The 16,206-nt window shown below is 40.8% G+C and overlaps 1 protein-coding gene across 4 annotated transcripts in view; it reads right to left on the bottom strand.

The window, feature by feature from the left end:
- Nucleotides 1-218: 218 nt before the first annotated feature.
- The window catches only part of rptor (regulatory associated protein of MTOR, complex 1), a 143,173-nt gene continuing 127,185 nt past the window's right edge, over nucleotides 219-16,206 (bottom strand). For 2 of the 4 annotated variants that reach the window (XM_088003681.1, XM_088003684.1), the window contains exons 30-36: nucleotides 13,172-13,219; nucleotides 6,494-6,600; nucleotides 5,095-5,222; nucleotides 3,325-3,411; nucleotides 3,131-3,247; nucleotides 2,882-3,011; nucleotides 219-2,220 (exon numbers count right to left, since the gene is read on the bottom strand). In XM_088003681.1, the coding sequence (XP_087859807.1) occupies nucleotides 2,152-2,220; nucleotides 2,882-3,011; nucleotides 3,131-3,247; nucleotides 3,325-3,411; nucleotides 5,095-5,222; nucleotides 6,494-6,600; nucleotides 13,172-13,219 (686 nt within the window). In that variant the 3' untranslated portion in view covers nucleotides 219-2,151. The remainder of the gene's footprint in view (nucleotides 2,221-2,881; nucleotides 3,012-3,130; nucleotides 3,248-3,324; nucleotides 3,412-5,094; nucleotides 5,223-6,493; nucleotides 6,601-13,171; nucleotides 13,220-16,206) is intronic. The other 2 variants (XM_088003691.1, XM_088003697.1) reach the window with 1 other exon arrangement.

Raw genomic sequence — 16,206 nt, 5'->3', positions numbered from 1 at the left:
GTCGCTAATCCCTGAAATGTAATTTGACATTTAAAGAAGCTGAACAAAAGGACCAAACAATATACTCAAATGTTTGCACAATAACCTATAAAGAGGTTTGTAAAGATACTGCTAGAATATTTTGATAAGAAGCTAAAGTTCCAGAGGTTTAGTTTGTTTTATATTCAAATGTTAGCAGAAAACTTCATAATCAGACATTATTCAGAAAGAGACAAAGGTCAGGTGTTGTATTTGGTTTATTTCATTGATTTCATCTCTTGTTTGATAAACCACAGTCAGTGAAGGCGTCTACAGTCACAGAGACAAACCTGATTGTTTTCACTTTTCCTTTCTTACTACTGTGTTAAAGTCTCTCCCCCCCCCCCCCAAAGTCTAAAATCTTAAAACTCAAAGCAGGATAACTTTAGTTGAATGTGGTTCTGGTCTGTTGATGCCTGCTGAAGTGAACCAAACAGCGCTGAAGCGGCACGGTGCTGTGGTGGTCCGGACCGCTGGCTCCAAGCGGTGACTTTTACAGGGAAAGGACAAACTTACAGTCATGTGACGCAGGAGGGGGCGGGGTAGCGTCTGAGCGGGCGAGGCTGAGGCAAATAAGATGCAAAAGGAAGCACTTAAAAACATAAATTACAAGAACAGAAAGGTAATACTTAAAAAGAAGAAGCTAAGAAGGCAGAGCTGCGGCCCGGAGGAAGAGGCACGTTGTTGGTGGTAGGGCACGCACAGGAAAAAAACCGAACCTCAGAGCCGTACCCTAAATGCACCACAGTGACACTCATCTCAATAACGCGTGACTAACCTGAGCATCCTCACTGCTCTGAGGTCAGCCGTTTGAGGTGGGTTCTTTAGATTCCTGAGTGAAATCAAGGGTGCCGACTAAAGCACAGACTGACGTGGAGACGAGCAGGCAGCTAACACGAAACAGGCCGCTAGCTCTCCGACACATGATCGACGCAAAGGAAGCTGGAGCTGAAAATAATAAATAAATTAATATAAAATCCTGCCAGAGCGAGAAGAGAAAGTGGTATTTCAGTGCTTATGCAAAGCTTGTTTTCTAGCTTCTCTTCGGATGGTATTTGTTTATGTTGATCAGCAGAGTTTAGATAGTGATAACATCCGATGTCCTTCCTGTCTCTGACGGAAGCAGAAGAACCTGCCCGACGCTCTGCTGGTGGAAACGATCAAACTAAGTGTTTGTATTGCCGAGCTGCAGCAGGAGCAGCCTTATTGCTTTGGGTGGTAACCAGGGAAGCGAGCCAATCAGCCTCCAGGTGGGCGCTGCTGTGTACTCTGGGAGGAGATGCAGGTTTTCACTCAATTAAAAAACAAAAACAAAAAAAAAGGATAAATCAATTTTACTGCTGCAATAAAGAGGTGGAGGATTCTGACTATGTTTGGCACACAGGGGGTCCGCTGTGGTTTTGGGCTATGAGGCCCCATTGTGGGGCACATCTGTGCTATAACAACACACACACAGAAAAATAATCCCTCATAACAACGAGCACAGTCCATCACTTCCGGATTAAAGCTGCTTCTCTTTGCAGTGAACCTGCAACACATAAACACAAGGGTCCAGCGCAGGGAGGTGTGTGTGTGTGTGTGTGTGTGTGTGTGTGTGTGTGTGTGTGTGTGTGTGTGTGAAGGAAGGGGCTCAGTCCATGCGTCCTGTCTCAACAGTGTGTGACCCCACCGTGGGCTGGTGTGGGAGTCGGGTCACAGTTCATTCAGGTAGTGATGCTCGCTGTGCAGCCAGGAGGAGCTGCAGGCATCCAGGGGTAGAACTTCTTTAAAATAGAACCTCTTCTTCTTCTGCTAATTATATACACACAAACTCCTCAGCACAGCCAAGTCTACAATCATTAGCCTCATAATAAGAATATGAATAAACAATCATAATAATAACAATAATTATATATATATATATGTATATATATATATATATATATATATATGTATGTATGTATAGAGACATGGTAGCATTGAGTTTTTGTCAGCAGCCATCACTTGAACATTCACGGTGGTGAATTGCATATGTACAAAAAAAAAACAACAACAAAAAAAAAACAAAACAAAAGAAAACATCCTTTACATCCCAGTGCGCGAGGCACAGGGTTAGAAGGTGGAGGTGGGAGGGAGAGGAGCTGTGCTGGTGTGTTATCTGAGCCTCTTCTCTGCTGAATAGATGGACATGTAGTAGTCGTTGCTTCCCACAGCCAAGTGGGGCTGAAAGGAGACAGAAAATAAGAGGTCAACACACACAGTTCCTTCATTTTACTACGTGATGTGCATGAGCAAGTAGCAGAAAGCAGCCTCGGAAAAGAATTAGAACAGCAACCCCCCCCAAAAAAAAAAAAAAATATTACATTTAAATTTAATCGGATTCTAATTCAGAAATTTCTTAAAGTCTGGAATACGCAGTGAGTCATTAGCTTGCGGTCAGGTTCAAAAACACCGAATGGAATAATTGTAAAAGAGAAGGTAAACTTTAAACAGGGAACCGATACAAATTTCATTTTAAATTTCCATTATTACATCTTCAGGTCAATTTTAGATAAGTGTATGAATATTTTAGAGCAACACATGCTGCAATAAAAACCCGAAAATCCTCATTAAAAGACAATGTTAGGGTTACCTGCTGGAATTACAGTTTTTTGTTGCAAGTTTTTAATTCTCAGATACAGAAACAGTATTTTTGTATTGTTGTTGTGTTCAATGATCCTGAAAAGTGTCATTATTGTCGTTTTCCATGATTATTCGCTTCAAAAGTTAGATGGCGGACGTTCATTAATAAGAAGTTCAGTATTAAAGGTCACAAAGACGTTTAGTCAGAAAATCAGTTTTCTCAGACATTTTTGACTGCAGCACAGAAAAGCTGATGTTTTACCCAGTATGGATGGAAAGCTAAACAGCTGATAGCACCGATCCTCTGTCCCATGAAGCCGTCGTAGTACTTTATATTGCTGATCACGTCGCCGTTAGTGTTGTAGACGGCTATGAACTGGTTCATCGATCCACTGCAGCCGCAACAGCAGAACAAACAAGGTTAGAGAATCACGGAATAGATGGTAACAAAGCTCTTTTTTCTTTTTTTTTTTTTAAGGGTGAACTTGTGTGACCACATGAGCAAACTCACCAGGCGAAGAGGTTGGCCTGTGGGTGGATGTCCAAGGCCGTTAATCCCTTTACAGTCTGCAGCACATTAATCGAGTCTGGCGTCCGCGGTTCAAAGAAGCGAACGTCTCCGTTGACACTGGGACAAGGCGTGAGCGTCAGAACGGCCAAGGCAAACAGGGCTGAATAAAAGCCTGAGTGATGTAGAGCGTTTACCTGACACTAATAATGTTCCCATCCGTCTCCTTCTGCAGGTGAGCTTTAACCACCCAGGCTCCGTGTTCCCTGTAGGTCATCACTCGACTGAAAGAAACACCACAGGCTAACATTAGGCTTTATGCCGACCGACCAAAGAAGAAGTTCAAAAGTCGGAAAGAACGCAGAAAGATCACAACCTGACAGAAATTATTAGAAAACATTTTTTTTTTTCCCCTGGGGATCGCAAAGTTTATCTGAAGCAGACGATAATTGATTCTTTTGCGAAATTCACTAATCTTTTTCAAGTTTTCTTTCATGTTACAACCACAACCTTTAACTTATTTTTTTTGATAATGTTTGTGATATACCTACACAAAGTACTGCATACATGTGAAGAGAGCATGAATGATACATTAATTACACTTTTAGAGCCACATCTTCACACAAATACAGCCGCAGGTCTTTTGGGGTTATGCATGTACAAGCTTTTTGTTTTTTTGTGCTAAAGCTTAGTGAGAGCAGCTGTGAACATCAGTTTTCAATCTTTGTCACCAAAAGATTCAGGTCTGGTCTTTGTCTAGGCTTTGATGTAAATCATTAGACTGCAGCTCTGGTTCAGCTCAGCAGTGAATTGGCCGGTGTGAGGTAGTTGTGTCATTCCCTTTCCATGTTGAGACGATGAACTGAATAAACTCTGGGAGACGTTCTGAGCTTACGATGGCTTCACAGAACATCTGGAGTTATAACGAGATTAGATTACACACAGGTGGACTCTGTTCAGGAGGCTGACGACTTCTGAATGCAACTGCTTGTCTTGAATCGTTTTCAATTAGGCACAGCTTTGTATTTGTCTATCTTTACTTTTAGCCTATCTCTATAAAGTGCCGTATGCTTCAAAGATTAAGGGATTGTGTAAAGCTCAAGTATTAAAATAAAAACTAAGCACCAAGCAATAAAGTGTTTCTTAATAATGCATCATGCAATACAGACAGAACACCACAGGGTGGCAGTATGGCTTCAGGACTAAGGCAGCAAACGTCCGGCTTCCTGTGAGCATGCATTCTGAAATGTGCCTCATCACGGCTTCGGGGCTGTGCAGAATCTAAATGACCTAATCCATACAGTAAAACAGAGTTATATGAATTATAGATTGCACAGGCACAGCATCTGAAATGTCTAACACAAAAGATACAGAGACCCCCATTAACCCAACAATGTCAACAAAATGCTGAGAAAAGCAAACATAAAACTAGCGAAACTTCAACTCGAAGCTGCATTGTAGATTTTCCCCATATCCCTTCAGCGCATCTCCTGCAAACGACCCAGGTGAGCTCGGCTTCCGGCTCTCGCAGAGGGAGAAACAAAACTTCTGAGATGTAGCTGCAGGCCTGAGGGGAGCCGTTACATTTACTTTCTTTCTTTAAAGATTTATGTGCCTTTCCACATTTTAGCTGCTCTTTTTTTGTAGCCCACAGGGGCTGAAATTAAAATAATGTTTTACCAGCTGAGGGGCAGGACACAGTGCCACCACGGTCCATTAAAAGAAGTGACAACCCCAGAGGCAGATTTACAGCACTTTAAGTACAATAAATACAGATTAGTGAATAATGTAGGACTCAGAGGGAGTTCATGTGGACAAAAACCGCCACAGCTCCTCTGCCTTAAATCAAAACAAAAGAGAGGCAGTTTAAATAAAACAGGGCAGGGAAATTAAATCATAAATCCAAATAGAGCTTAATTTGATGAGGAAACAAAGATGTGTGCAGGATCCGGTGTGAGGGACCTCACCATTCGCTGGGGCCCATCCTGCGATCGAAGACGCGCACCGATCCGTCACCCAGACCTGCAACGATGAGCGAGCGCTGGGAGTCGCAGGACAGGCTGGTCACACAGCTGTCGGCTCCAGTCGGGATGTCCTGATTCACACACACACCCACACACACACACACACACACACGCACACACACACAGCAACCTTTTAGTCGAGGTTTCAACAGGTAACACTAATTTCACACTAACCTCTCCCTATGAATTCATCCATCATGCCCGACTCATTTGAAGTTGGACTCGATATGCAGCCACAGGTCATTTGTACTTGTATTAAGTCCATCCATCATGACAATAATTAGCACACTGAGGTTGGTTACATTAGTTAAATAGATGAAGCCAACTAACATAGTGACTCTACGTCAAGGTTGATTTAGTTCACAGGCAGCGCTCCGATCAGTAAACTTTCAAAGTTACCCTGAATTTCCCTCCAGACTCTAATTTAAAATCTAATTTTGAACTAGAAAAAACAAATGTTCACTTTGAGGTTATGGCAGATGTTTATACAGAGGCCAGGAAACAAACTGCAGTGGACGAAAAGGAAATATGAAAAATGGAGAAGAAAAATGAATGACATGAGGAAGGAAGAAGAAGAATGTAGGATACAAGAAAAGATGGAAGGACAAAGGAAAAGAAAGGAAATGAGCAAAAGGAGACAAGAAAGAATAATGATGGAAAATCAAGGGGAATAAGAAATGATAAAAGGAAATATTGAATGACATAAGGATAAGATTAAAAAGAAGAAGGCTATTATTATTATTATATTATATTATGTACAGAGATTATTGGTCACAGCTGTCTGGAGCTTAATTCTGAAATCTTGGTTTTACCTTTCTCTCTCTCTCTACTTGGCTACAAATAAAAGCCACTTGTCCCCAAAAAAAAAAAAAAACTTAAAAAAAGAAAAAAGGAAGGCAAGAAGGAAAAAATAGGAGGAAAAAAGAAACAAAAGAAGCAAGCCAAGAAGGAAGGACAGGAAAGAACCGAAAGAAGGAAGGAAACAAATGGTGTTGGAAGGAAGAAGGGATAAAACAAAGAAAGTGGGGAATGAAGAACAGAAAGTAAAATGGAAGGATGCAAGGAAAAAAGAAGGAATGATGCAAGTAAGAAAATGAGAAAAGACCAGAACAAAATAAAGAAAAAAAAACGAAGGATGGACACCAACTTAGACAGAAAAATTAAATTGGATGGGAATTAAGTTTGGAAATACTAATATTTTTTCACTCTATTTTATTTCTCCAACTTTATCAAGACCTGAAAAAAGTAATCAAATGTTATCATTTTTTTCCCAGACTTTGTAGCAAACCTGGAAATGTAATAAAGAACAAACACCAGGAAAGAAAAGAAAAGCTTCAAGTACCTGGACCTTCATCTCCCTGTCCGTGTCCCAGATCCGAATGACTCTCACGTCTCCCGACGTCATGAGCAAACCAGTTTCCTGTTCCCAGTCCACGACCATCCCAGCTCCTAAAACACATGGATGAGACGTCAGTCAAAAAGTGAGTCATAAACACAACGGCTAACCGAAATAGGCCACAGCAGGGCTGTTCGCTGTTATTACACCTGCAGAAGGCGGGTTTTTAATCACAATTACAGAAAAAAAGCTTGAAAAATGTGATTACTGAAAATAATTGGCCTACAATCTGTGAAGTGCTGCTTCAATTTGTTGTTTTTAAGCGCTTAATTCAATTTAAACTGGACTTGCGCTCACACACAGCTGTTTAACACAAAACAGCATGTGCTCACTCCTCAAAACACAACCAGCGCAATCTGTTGGAGATTTCAGGAGGCTCTCGCTGCCACATGTTGCAAGTCAAATGTGAAGATTAGCGCAACAGCTTCCTGCACCGCTGTGTAACTAACACATACACCCACCAAGATTAAAATAAAAGGAGAAAAACAGAAACACTGCCAGACTCTGACACAGCAGCTGTAAAAAAAAAAAGACCCTGTAATGCCAAGTTTGAACATAAGAAATAATTTGCATTGTTTTACAAGAAAACTGTTTTTAAAAATAAACCTCTGAGTGCAAACTTCACGCAGATGGAAGAATGACGCAGCGTTTGTATCTGCCACGTCGAGATGACCGCTAATCTGAACCCGTCAGCACATTCTGGCGTTGGCAACTCAAATAGCAATCGAGTGAGAGAGCGAGGCAGGAAGGAGCAGAAGACAGCCAGGCTCTTCAAACGCCGGAGAGGACAGCCTGAAACGAGCTCTGCTGGCTCACCGACACAGACCACGGGCCTCCAACTGCAGCTCGCAGCACGAGAGGCGGCGTGCGGCGACACCGTAGTCGCTCCACGCTGCAGCCGTTCAGCCGTAAGCAGAACGGTTTCTGCTGCAGCATTCAGGGAGGCTTCTGATTTACTTAAGAGTAAATGTTCAGCTAAAAACGATCAGATGCCTTCACACAACTCTAAAAGAATGGTGGCGCTTAATAAAAACTCCTCTAGAAAAATTACATGGCGATGCTTCAACTCGTATTCGTAGCTGGTGTTTCTTTACTGGAACGTTTTCCGGAGACCGGGGTATCTTTCAGGGGCTAATTTCTTTTTCAAACTGGTTCACGTCTTTCAACATGAATTGTATTGTCAAGGAGAAACCCACCCACGAAATGTAAAGTAGTGTGCACAAGAAAGTGTAAAGATCACTGATGAACAGAATCTAAACAACATATGAGGAAGTAACAAACAGATATTAAAAAAAAAATGTAACCTGAAACGAGCCATAAACTTATATTTTATCACCAGCAGAGACCAGAAATAGAACAAATATCTCATTAAATGTTTTACTCTTAAATTCTTGCTGTTCCTGTTAATGCTAATTATTCATTTTTGGCAAAGTATCACGAGAACTACTGCACACTGCAAATGAAACACTTCGGAAAAATAACATTTAGGTGGCAATTAACAGAAGAGTTTGCCTGCAATACTCTTCTACAAAGCGTTAGGTTTTAGTGCTCCATTGCTCTGGGTCTGATAAGATTTTAGAGAATAAAAACTAAAGTGAAATATTCATACATTGTAGTTAATAATTCTCATAAAAATGAGTGATTCCTTAAAAACAAAACGTTGCCAGGCAGCTACATTAAATCATCTGTTTTCAGTCACAGAGGGTTATCTTTGTTGCTAAATGCAGTTCTTCATCTGCATGAAGCTTAAATCACGGTTTTACTTTTATTAAACGTTTATTCTTTGCCTTACTTGCTCCACATGCTTCCGCTAGGACTGGTGGCTTGACTGCTGAACTAAATATATCATGGCCCTGTATTGTTCTGCTGGCGTTGGATCGTCAGGAAACACCCGAGCCCCCATGCAGTGGGGGCGGCTTCGACGCCCCGACTGTGACGCAACCCAGCCGGCTCGGGCATCACGCCGCCTGATGCGTGGGCTCAGGCGGAGCCAATGGCGTGCAGGGGAAAAAACACTTCACAAGACTGAGGCCGGGAGAAGAGACGAGGCATTCCCTTTGAAGCCGACAGCTTGGATGTGAGCAGAGCCGAGATGGGGAGGAGAGAGAAAAGGCTCTCCTGCACACAGAACGAACCGTGTGCACCATCACCGAACTGTGATTTAGACGGTTGTATCTCATCTCTCTAATCTCATTATCTTCTCCCGTGAGGAGAAATCCTCTTGGGGTTTACCGAGAGAAAACCTTCAGAACCAAGTATGCATCGCAAGGCAAACACACGTTTGAGGTATTTCTAAGAAATGCTCTCAGCTGCAGTAAATCGGATGATGGAAATTCAATAAAAACTGGTGATTTGAACTTAAACTGCAAATTCTATGTTCACAGTTTATATTGTGAAAGAACTGTGAGAATAATAATGTTGACACTTCTTTTCATAGATATAGTTTTAGAAAATTAACAATTCATGTGTAAGGTTGAAAATATGTTTGGGCAGCTGGGTGGATGTTTTATGCCCACAGCTGTTATAGATTGTTGTGATCAAGGTGACTGAATTCAATAAGAGTCGGGTTGATCGTTGTGAATAAGCCAACATCGCAAAATTCAATCAAAACCTCACAATTTCATGTTATCCTGATTTTGCAGAGATCTAATGTGTTTACACAGAGGTCTACAGAAACCTTTTTGACACCAAGTATACTTAAATGCATCAAAATGTAAAACTGTGATGAATGTCACATGAAGATGTTAAGATGAAAACATTTGACCTCTCATCATTTATTCATCTTTAACTACTTTTTTTTTTACAAGTTAAAGCGCCTAGAATCGATACATCAGTCGAAGGTAAAGTATTCTGGACATCAGGTTTGCTTTGGGGATAAATCCAGTCAACTCCCTCTTCCTCTGTCTGAGCTACTACTTCCCCTCAAACTGTTTCTTTCTTCTCCAAAAACTATCCCGTGTCAATCCCCACTTTAGGAAGCCAAGTCCTTGTTGACTCCAGCAGAAAACATTTAGTTTTAGATTCAGAGGTTAAAACCAGAAGATCCACAAGTTTACGCCAGATGCTCTTAGCTCCCGCTTCCCGTCAGCAGCTCAAACCAGAGGAAAACTCTGCCTTAGAGGAGCCCCCTTTGAGAGCCACAACAGGCCCTAGTTATCCACACACAAATCAATATGGACGTGGAGAAGCTGGAGCCAAAGGAGCCAGGAGATGGAGGTGAAGACTGCATCTTTAACCATGCGGAGATCACCTCTTCTTACGCAGCTTTAAACCAGGCAGGGGAAAGTTTCCATTATTAAGAGCTGGCTGAGTTGTGATGAAAAATATTATCACCAGCGTCGCAGAGATAAAGAAGAATATTATGTGTTACATTATCTTTTCTTTTGCAGAAATATCACTTTTATTCAATTTTCTCTTCTAAGCCTGACTATCCCTGCAGCTCATTAAACCAGTTTTTTTCTATTTTATCTCCCTTCCATCCAGCTTTGAATGGTAATACGCTCTCCCTTGTATTATTAGGAGCTTCTTTGTGCCTTGTAACACACGATGACATCACTCCGTGGGAGTTTTTGATCTCCAGGGAGTCTTCCTCGCTCTGACATTAGTTTTCCTTTAGGACCTCGGTCCTGCCACATGGGGGAGGCAAACAGCATTGTCCTGGTTGGTTGACAAAAGACCTTTGAAACGACACCCTGTAAATGTGGACAGTGTTAACAATTGTTGACCTAATTATCATGGGGAGAAGGTTTCTCACATCCTTTTAAATGATGCAGAACGGATCAAGTCCCAGAGCTCCTTACATTAACCTTACAACACCAGAAAAATCTCCGGAGAACCAGAATTTGAGAAATAAGCAACAATATTAAAATCTTTGGAATGAAGAGCTAAAAATTCTAATGTATTCAGTAAATTAGCATGAACAAAATATTTTCCTTGATCTAAAAATTTAGTGGAAGCAGCATCAGTGAAATCTGAGACACAGAATGATAATTTCAGATTCAACTGAACTGACAATCAAGACCAAAACGGGTCAGTCGGAGGCTTATGATCGCTTAAAAACCCTCAGACTTCAGCAATAACATCGTCATGAATTTTCAATCTCTGGGTAAATTTGAAACATCCCTCTGGTTTTGCATATGATCATATATCATTTTTATCTCACTCAACCAAAGGTAATTTTGGAGCTGCAAAAACAGGAAAAAGGTGTTATGTTGGAAAATCAATAGTAATAACTGTCAATCATGTTATTGTATTAACTGTTGTGTGAGTTAAATGAAGAGAAAGATTCGATCTTTTTGACAAGAATGTGATGATGTTGTGATACAGAGACCTTTGAGTTTCGCTTAATTTTATAATAGCTTAATATAAGCAGTAGCCCTAGTTTGTCAGGCTACTGCTGAGGAACACACCTTCAGATTTCAGATTTAATATACATACAATCGCAAATGGCTCAGAAAATGTTTTAATCCACGTTAATCATCAATTCTTGATATTAGATTTTCAACTCACTAGACAGCATGTGCAGTTTTACATTAGCATATACTTAATCACCAGTCATAAAAAGCAAAATAAAATTAGGCTGGGGGACGCATGCTTTCAGGACTTTTCTAGATTTACCCAAACTATCAAGTCCTGTTCTCTTAAACTCCTCACAAAACTCACAGGATGTAGATTTATTAAGGTTCCCAGAGCCCTGGTGTTAACAAGGCAGCGAGCAACTCGGCTGAATGTGGAGCAGGACACAGCGTGCGCCTCCATGCTGCTAACGGGAGCGGACCGTCCTATTTTTATTTAATGTAGCCAAGAGGAAAGGGTTACATTAAGAACCAGGACAGTACAGTCTTAGTGCATCCGGGATTAAGTTTGCACCAGTTTTTTGTTTTTGTCATTATCTTATTTTCTTCTGTCACATCCCTTTTTTTCAACACAGACTTTAATTAGGCCGACATGTCAGTGCAGGGGTGACAAGTCTTTGTGGTTCGCTCCATCCTTCTCAGATCTTAAGGAAAGCTTGTCGCCTTTTCCTAATCAGAAAGTACTCCAAGTCACCAAATTTAGCAACCTTTTCACAGTTAAATCCTTAGTTTCTCTCCCCAGCTCCACTATTCCATCTTCATGCTGTCCAAGTATTCACCCAGCTCCTTCCACAATCCCTGTGACTTCAACCGTTCTTCCCTAGAAACTCATCTTCCTCTTGTTATTCTTATTCTTTTGACTCTACACCTCTGGTGACAGCCTTTTGCTTCCAACCGCAGCGCCAGAAATAAATTCCCCAAGCCAAAGACCCTCCTGTATTTTCACTGCTTCCTTCCTCTGGAGTTTAACAGGCTGGCCCCTGCAGTGTCACAGACTGGGGAGCTCAACGTTATTAAAAATATCACAGCACCCACACACTCCAATTAAACAGCCGAACCCCAGGGACAAACGTAAATGAGTCGCTTTTATACAAGGAAGCGGCGACACGAGGTGAATACGAATGCAGCAGGTAGACAAAAGAGCAAGGCCTCACCTCCGCAAACGCTGTAAATCACCAGCTATATGACTGTGAGATGCCATTGAATCTCATGCCTTCATGCTAAATCAATAACAGTTGTCTGAATAGCAATGAAGAACAGATATTTTGTCTTATTGCTTTAGGCTAATGCTAACAAACTAGAACTGATGGTAGCTGTCTAATAGAAGGCTAAGTTTAGCAGTAATGTCACTAAAGATCTTGCTAAGTATAAAGTAAAGGTCAGGGGTTTCCGTAGGTATTTTCAGGATTTATTTGGGGTAATGAGCTCCAAGTGTTTGAGGTTGGAAGGCCTCCCTGCCATCACCCTAATCTTTAGCTCCCCTCGCAGACTTTCTTTCAAGTTGGCATTCTAGCTGGGTCACTCCTAAAAGGTTAACATTACTTCAAGTCAAAAGAAAATGTTAGTAAAAACAAAAAAATATATATTTTAATTATAAATTAACAACACTGGGATCATGAGCTGAAAGGTTTCAGATTCAGTGAATTGCTGTGATGTGTGCTTTCACAATTGGGTCCTGTTTTGAGCATTGGTGCCCTGAAGCCTGGAGGGAGTTAACCCGGCTTTCTATGCTGGGATTAAGAAACCCAAACATTTCCTATTGGTTGTTGTGAGCAGACTGTAAAGCCCTGGATCTTTATCAAACTGATGCTAAATGTTTGGCAAAAGTTTACAAGTTGGGGGGGCAAGGGGGAACAACAATAAATAAAGTATCAGCAGCAGCATTCTGCAGGGTTTTTACTTCCATTTCTAATCTTATTAATTTCAGATAAAACACGCAACTCTGTTAGTATGACGTGGTTGTTTCGCTGGAACTTAATTTTGAAAATTTAAACTTAGTTTCTATCCCTGTTAAGAAGTGTGGTTTAACTGCTTGAGAGGTTCTTGCTGTCATAAACAAAATCAAATTCTTGTGAACTTCAGAGTGACTGTCAGAGATGGAGTGGTTGGACGTTAACACACCAGACAGATGATGAACGGGCAATGGGAAAGGGTGCGATGTTAAAGGAAATAAAAGGAGTACAAACAGAAGAGGCACGTTCCCAGCTGTATACTGCAGCACCGTTGCTCTCCGAATAAGGAAGAAAAGAACAGGAAGGTAAAGACTCACCTCCTTGTTTGCTCCTGTCAAGATAGATGGAAACCCTTCTGGCCAGACCTGCGAGCGGGAGAAGGGGGATGGGGGAACAGCAGGAATGCAACAAAGCCAGCGACAAATTAGAAAGAACCCCTGTGCATGCTAACCCAAGGAGTCCCACACACATCTAAAAGAACTGTAAAACTGAAAAAGATTCATCACCTCTCGAGTTTTGCAGTTCACATGCATTCAGCAGAGAAATGAACAAGGCAGCTGCTTCCAACAAAACTAGCTGAGATCCAAGAGGATCTGCGTTCCAAACAGTATGTGGTCGTAATGCAACAAAAGATGAAAAAGGTTGAATGGATGAATATTTTTAAAAGTGCCTGCACATAAATGCCTGCAAATGTAAATAAAAGTGAGAGAAAGGTCGACTGAGTAGGAAATAACGAAGCCGCCCGATTCGATATTAAATTGAAACAAAAGGGAATTTTGACATGATGGGGAGGCGTTTTGTTGCTGCCTTGTTCAGCCTCTCTCCAGAGACGAGGGAAAACACAAAACAATATCAAAGACCCAGCAAAGTAACAACAAGCCAGTCAGTCTGGAGAGATGTTCCACTGGTGTGAAAACAGAACAGAAGCGTTGCCATTGGCTGATGGAGATGGGGTGAGCGGGGACGGGTCCAGCAGGTACCAGGCTCAGACTGTTTGTCTCTGCCAGCCTCTCCTTGAGAAATGTTCAGTCTTTTAGCAGCTGCCTTCAGAGCAAGAACAGATTTTTTTTGGCAGCACAAAGATAGAGTTGTATAATATTTCATTGGGCTTTAAATTATTAATGCATCTGAGGAAAGTATTTTTTTTAAAATCCTACAAATTCTAGCTTATAACCATCAACATACCTATTAGGTAAATGTAATAACTAATAAGAGAATACTAGAAGTATATGCTGGAGAAAAAAGCTAGTGTGTATGTGAGGGTTTTTTTTTTATTTTTTTTTTTTACATTTCCACAAAAAAAATAATAAAAATAAACAAGAGCTGAAGCCTAACTAAAAGTTCAGGAGAAATCTCAGCTGATGCCTTCAGTGTAGTCAGAGTCCAAGCCAAGCAGCAACTGTCAATCCGCCATAACAAGCACACCATTAAATGTGAAAGTCACTCGCAGAGAGAGACAAAGACAGAGGGAAAGAGACAGAGAGTTCCCCTCTGCAGGGGCAAGAGCCTCTCTGGGCAATTTGTGGTGTGGGACTTATCCAGGCTGTGAGGTTAGTTAAATGTGTCGCCTCACCACAATCCCTACAGTCCCCTTGGAGCTCTGCTGACTCTGCTGAGGCCTCTGTGGAGGCTTTAGGTCATCCAGTCACTTATCCTGACAGATCCAATGTTCAGTCAGATGTGCTACGAAACACAGCGGCGCACAAGTTGCCCACAAACTGAGCTATCATTGTACAACATTAAAGCTAAATAAAGATGGCTTTCAAATAAACACAGATGTCTGTAAAATTATATTTAAAAAAAAAAAACTAATTTAATATTGTATATCAGAAAGGACACCAAATTCATTTGTGAGGACTTGTATTTCTGTATGTTTTTTTAGTCTCATTAAATGTTCATCCTTCAAGATCTTTTTAGTTGTTAATGTCGAAATGGGCAATTTAACAGGAAATCATCCAGTATCAAATAACTCCACAGTACTCTTCGTCAGCTCTGCACAACTGGGGAATACTTAAATGTCTGATGACTGTATTTGCACTTTTACTTCACAGAAACATGCATGTACCAAACATAAAGCCTCGCACAGAGATGTTAAATGCGACAGAAACTACGCGGACTAGAAAGGAGACGATTGATTGAAATGACGTCTTCAAGGCACCTGGGAGCTATAGCCAATTTTTCTTTTTCCAATTAGACATTTCAGCACAACCACATGTAATTTCCTTCTGCTGTGTCAGACTGTAGGATGGTTCTCCAGGGGGTGGTGGAAGTTACTGGAAGACACTTTAGCTCCGCCTGGGAAGCTGATATCCTGTCTACCTTTACGATGAGGATTAAAACTTTCCTTTTATTTAAAGTTGGGTTAGATTTTCCTGAGTTGCTGGTGGACCTTAGGCCTATGGTGTTTCCTCACTTTACTATTTTCTCCTACTACTCTCCACTGATGCATTCCATTAACTTTCTGTTGTCTATTTCTCCTCACCTTGGAAGACATGCTTGGCCCAATACTTTCGTATCTAACTTTTTTTTTTATCAAAGCTATTGATGAAGCTTATGTGGCCATTAAACTCAATCCAAGTTTATTTTGTTGGCATTTTTGGCTCAGAATGAAGGGGGAGGTGTTAGGAAAAATACTTCATCTATAAAGGATTAAAAAATTCACATTTCTATTAAAATGCAACGACTCTAAATACACAAAAAGACGTTGATCATCAAAATATACAACTAAATGACAGAAACCCTCTTCTTAGAGGGTAAATAAGGGCAAAACTGGTGATTTTCTGCCAGTGGAAACTGGAAAAAATAAACATATATATGCAAGTCTACAGAGTTTTGGAAATGGATTTCAGAGTGGTTCAACATCTGTACTTTGTCCTATCATACATGATAACATTTGTTATTGGTTGAGTCTTAACCTTCATATAAATGCAGGAATTCTTAATATTTTTAATATTTTTTCATTTTTGTATTTTCTTTCTTCCCTTTTAGTTTCTGACTGGCAAAGAGAAAAAAATATACATCTCTTATTTAACCGTGCACAGCTTTGCATAAAACCCATTTAACTTAGCAGAGTCATTACAGTCACTGTATTTCAGAGGAAATGTGACTCTACATGAAATCCATTTTTCTCAACATGCCTCACCGGCCAGTCTGAATGCTGCATAAATAAGCAAAAAGCGAAACCTTCTGGGGCTCTATAGTAACAGTGACCTTTAAAGAGTATTCTCAAAAACACAGTTCAACTTTATATAAACTTGTTTTACGCAGCCCTGCTTAACTATAAGAGACGGGGAGCACTTTCTACATAATAGGTAATTCTGTGCTACATTCACTTGCACCCAGATATCAGATT

Source organism: Poecilia mexicana, unplaced genomic scaffold (assembly GCF_051168715.1).
Source record: "Poecilia mexicana isolate PSO_F unplaced genomic scaffold, ASM5116871v1 scaffold_1, whole genome shotgun sequence".
Lineage (NCBI taxonomy): Eukaryota > Metazoa > Chordata > Actinopteri > Cyprinodontiformes > Poeciliidae > Poecilia > Poecilia mexicana.
Note: the sequence above shows the minus strand (reverse complement) of the source record. Positions and strands in the feature narration are given on the sequence as shown.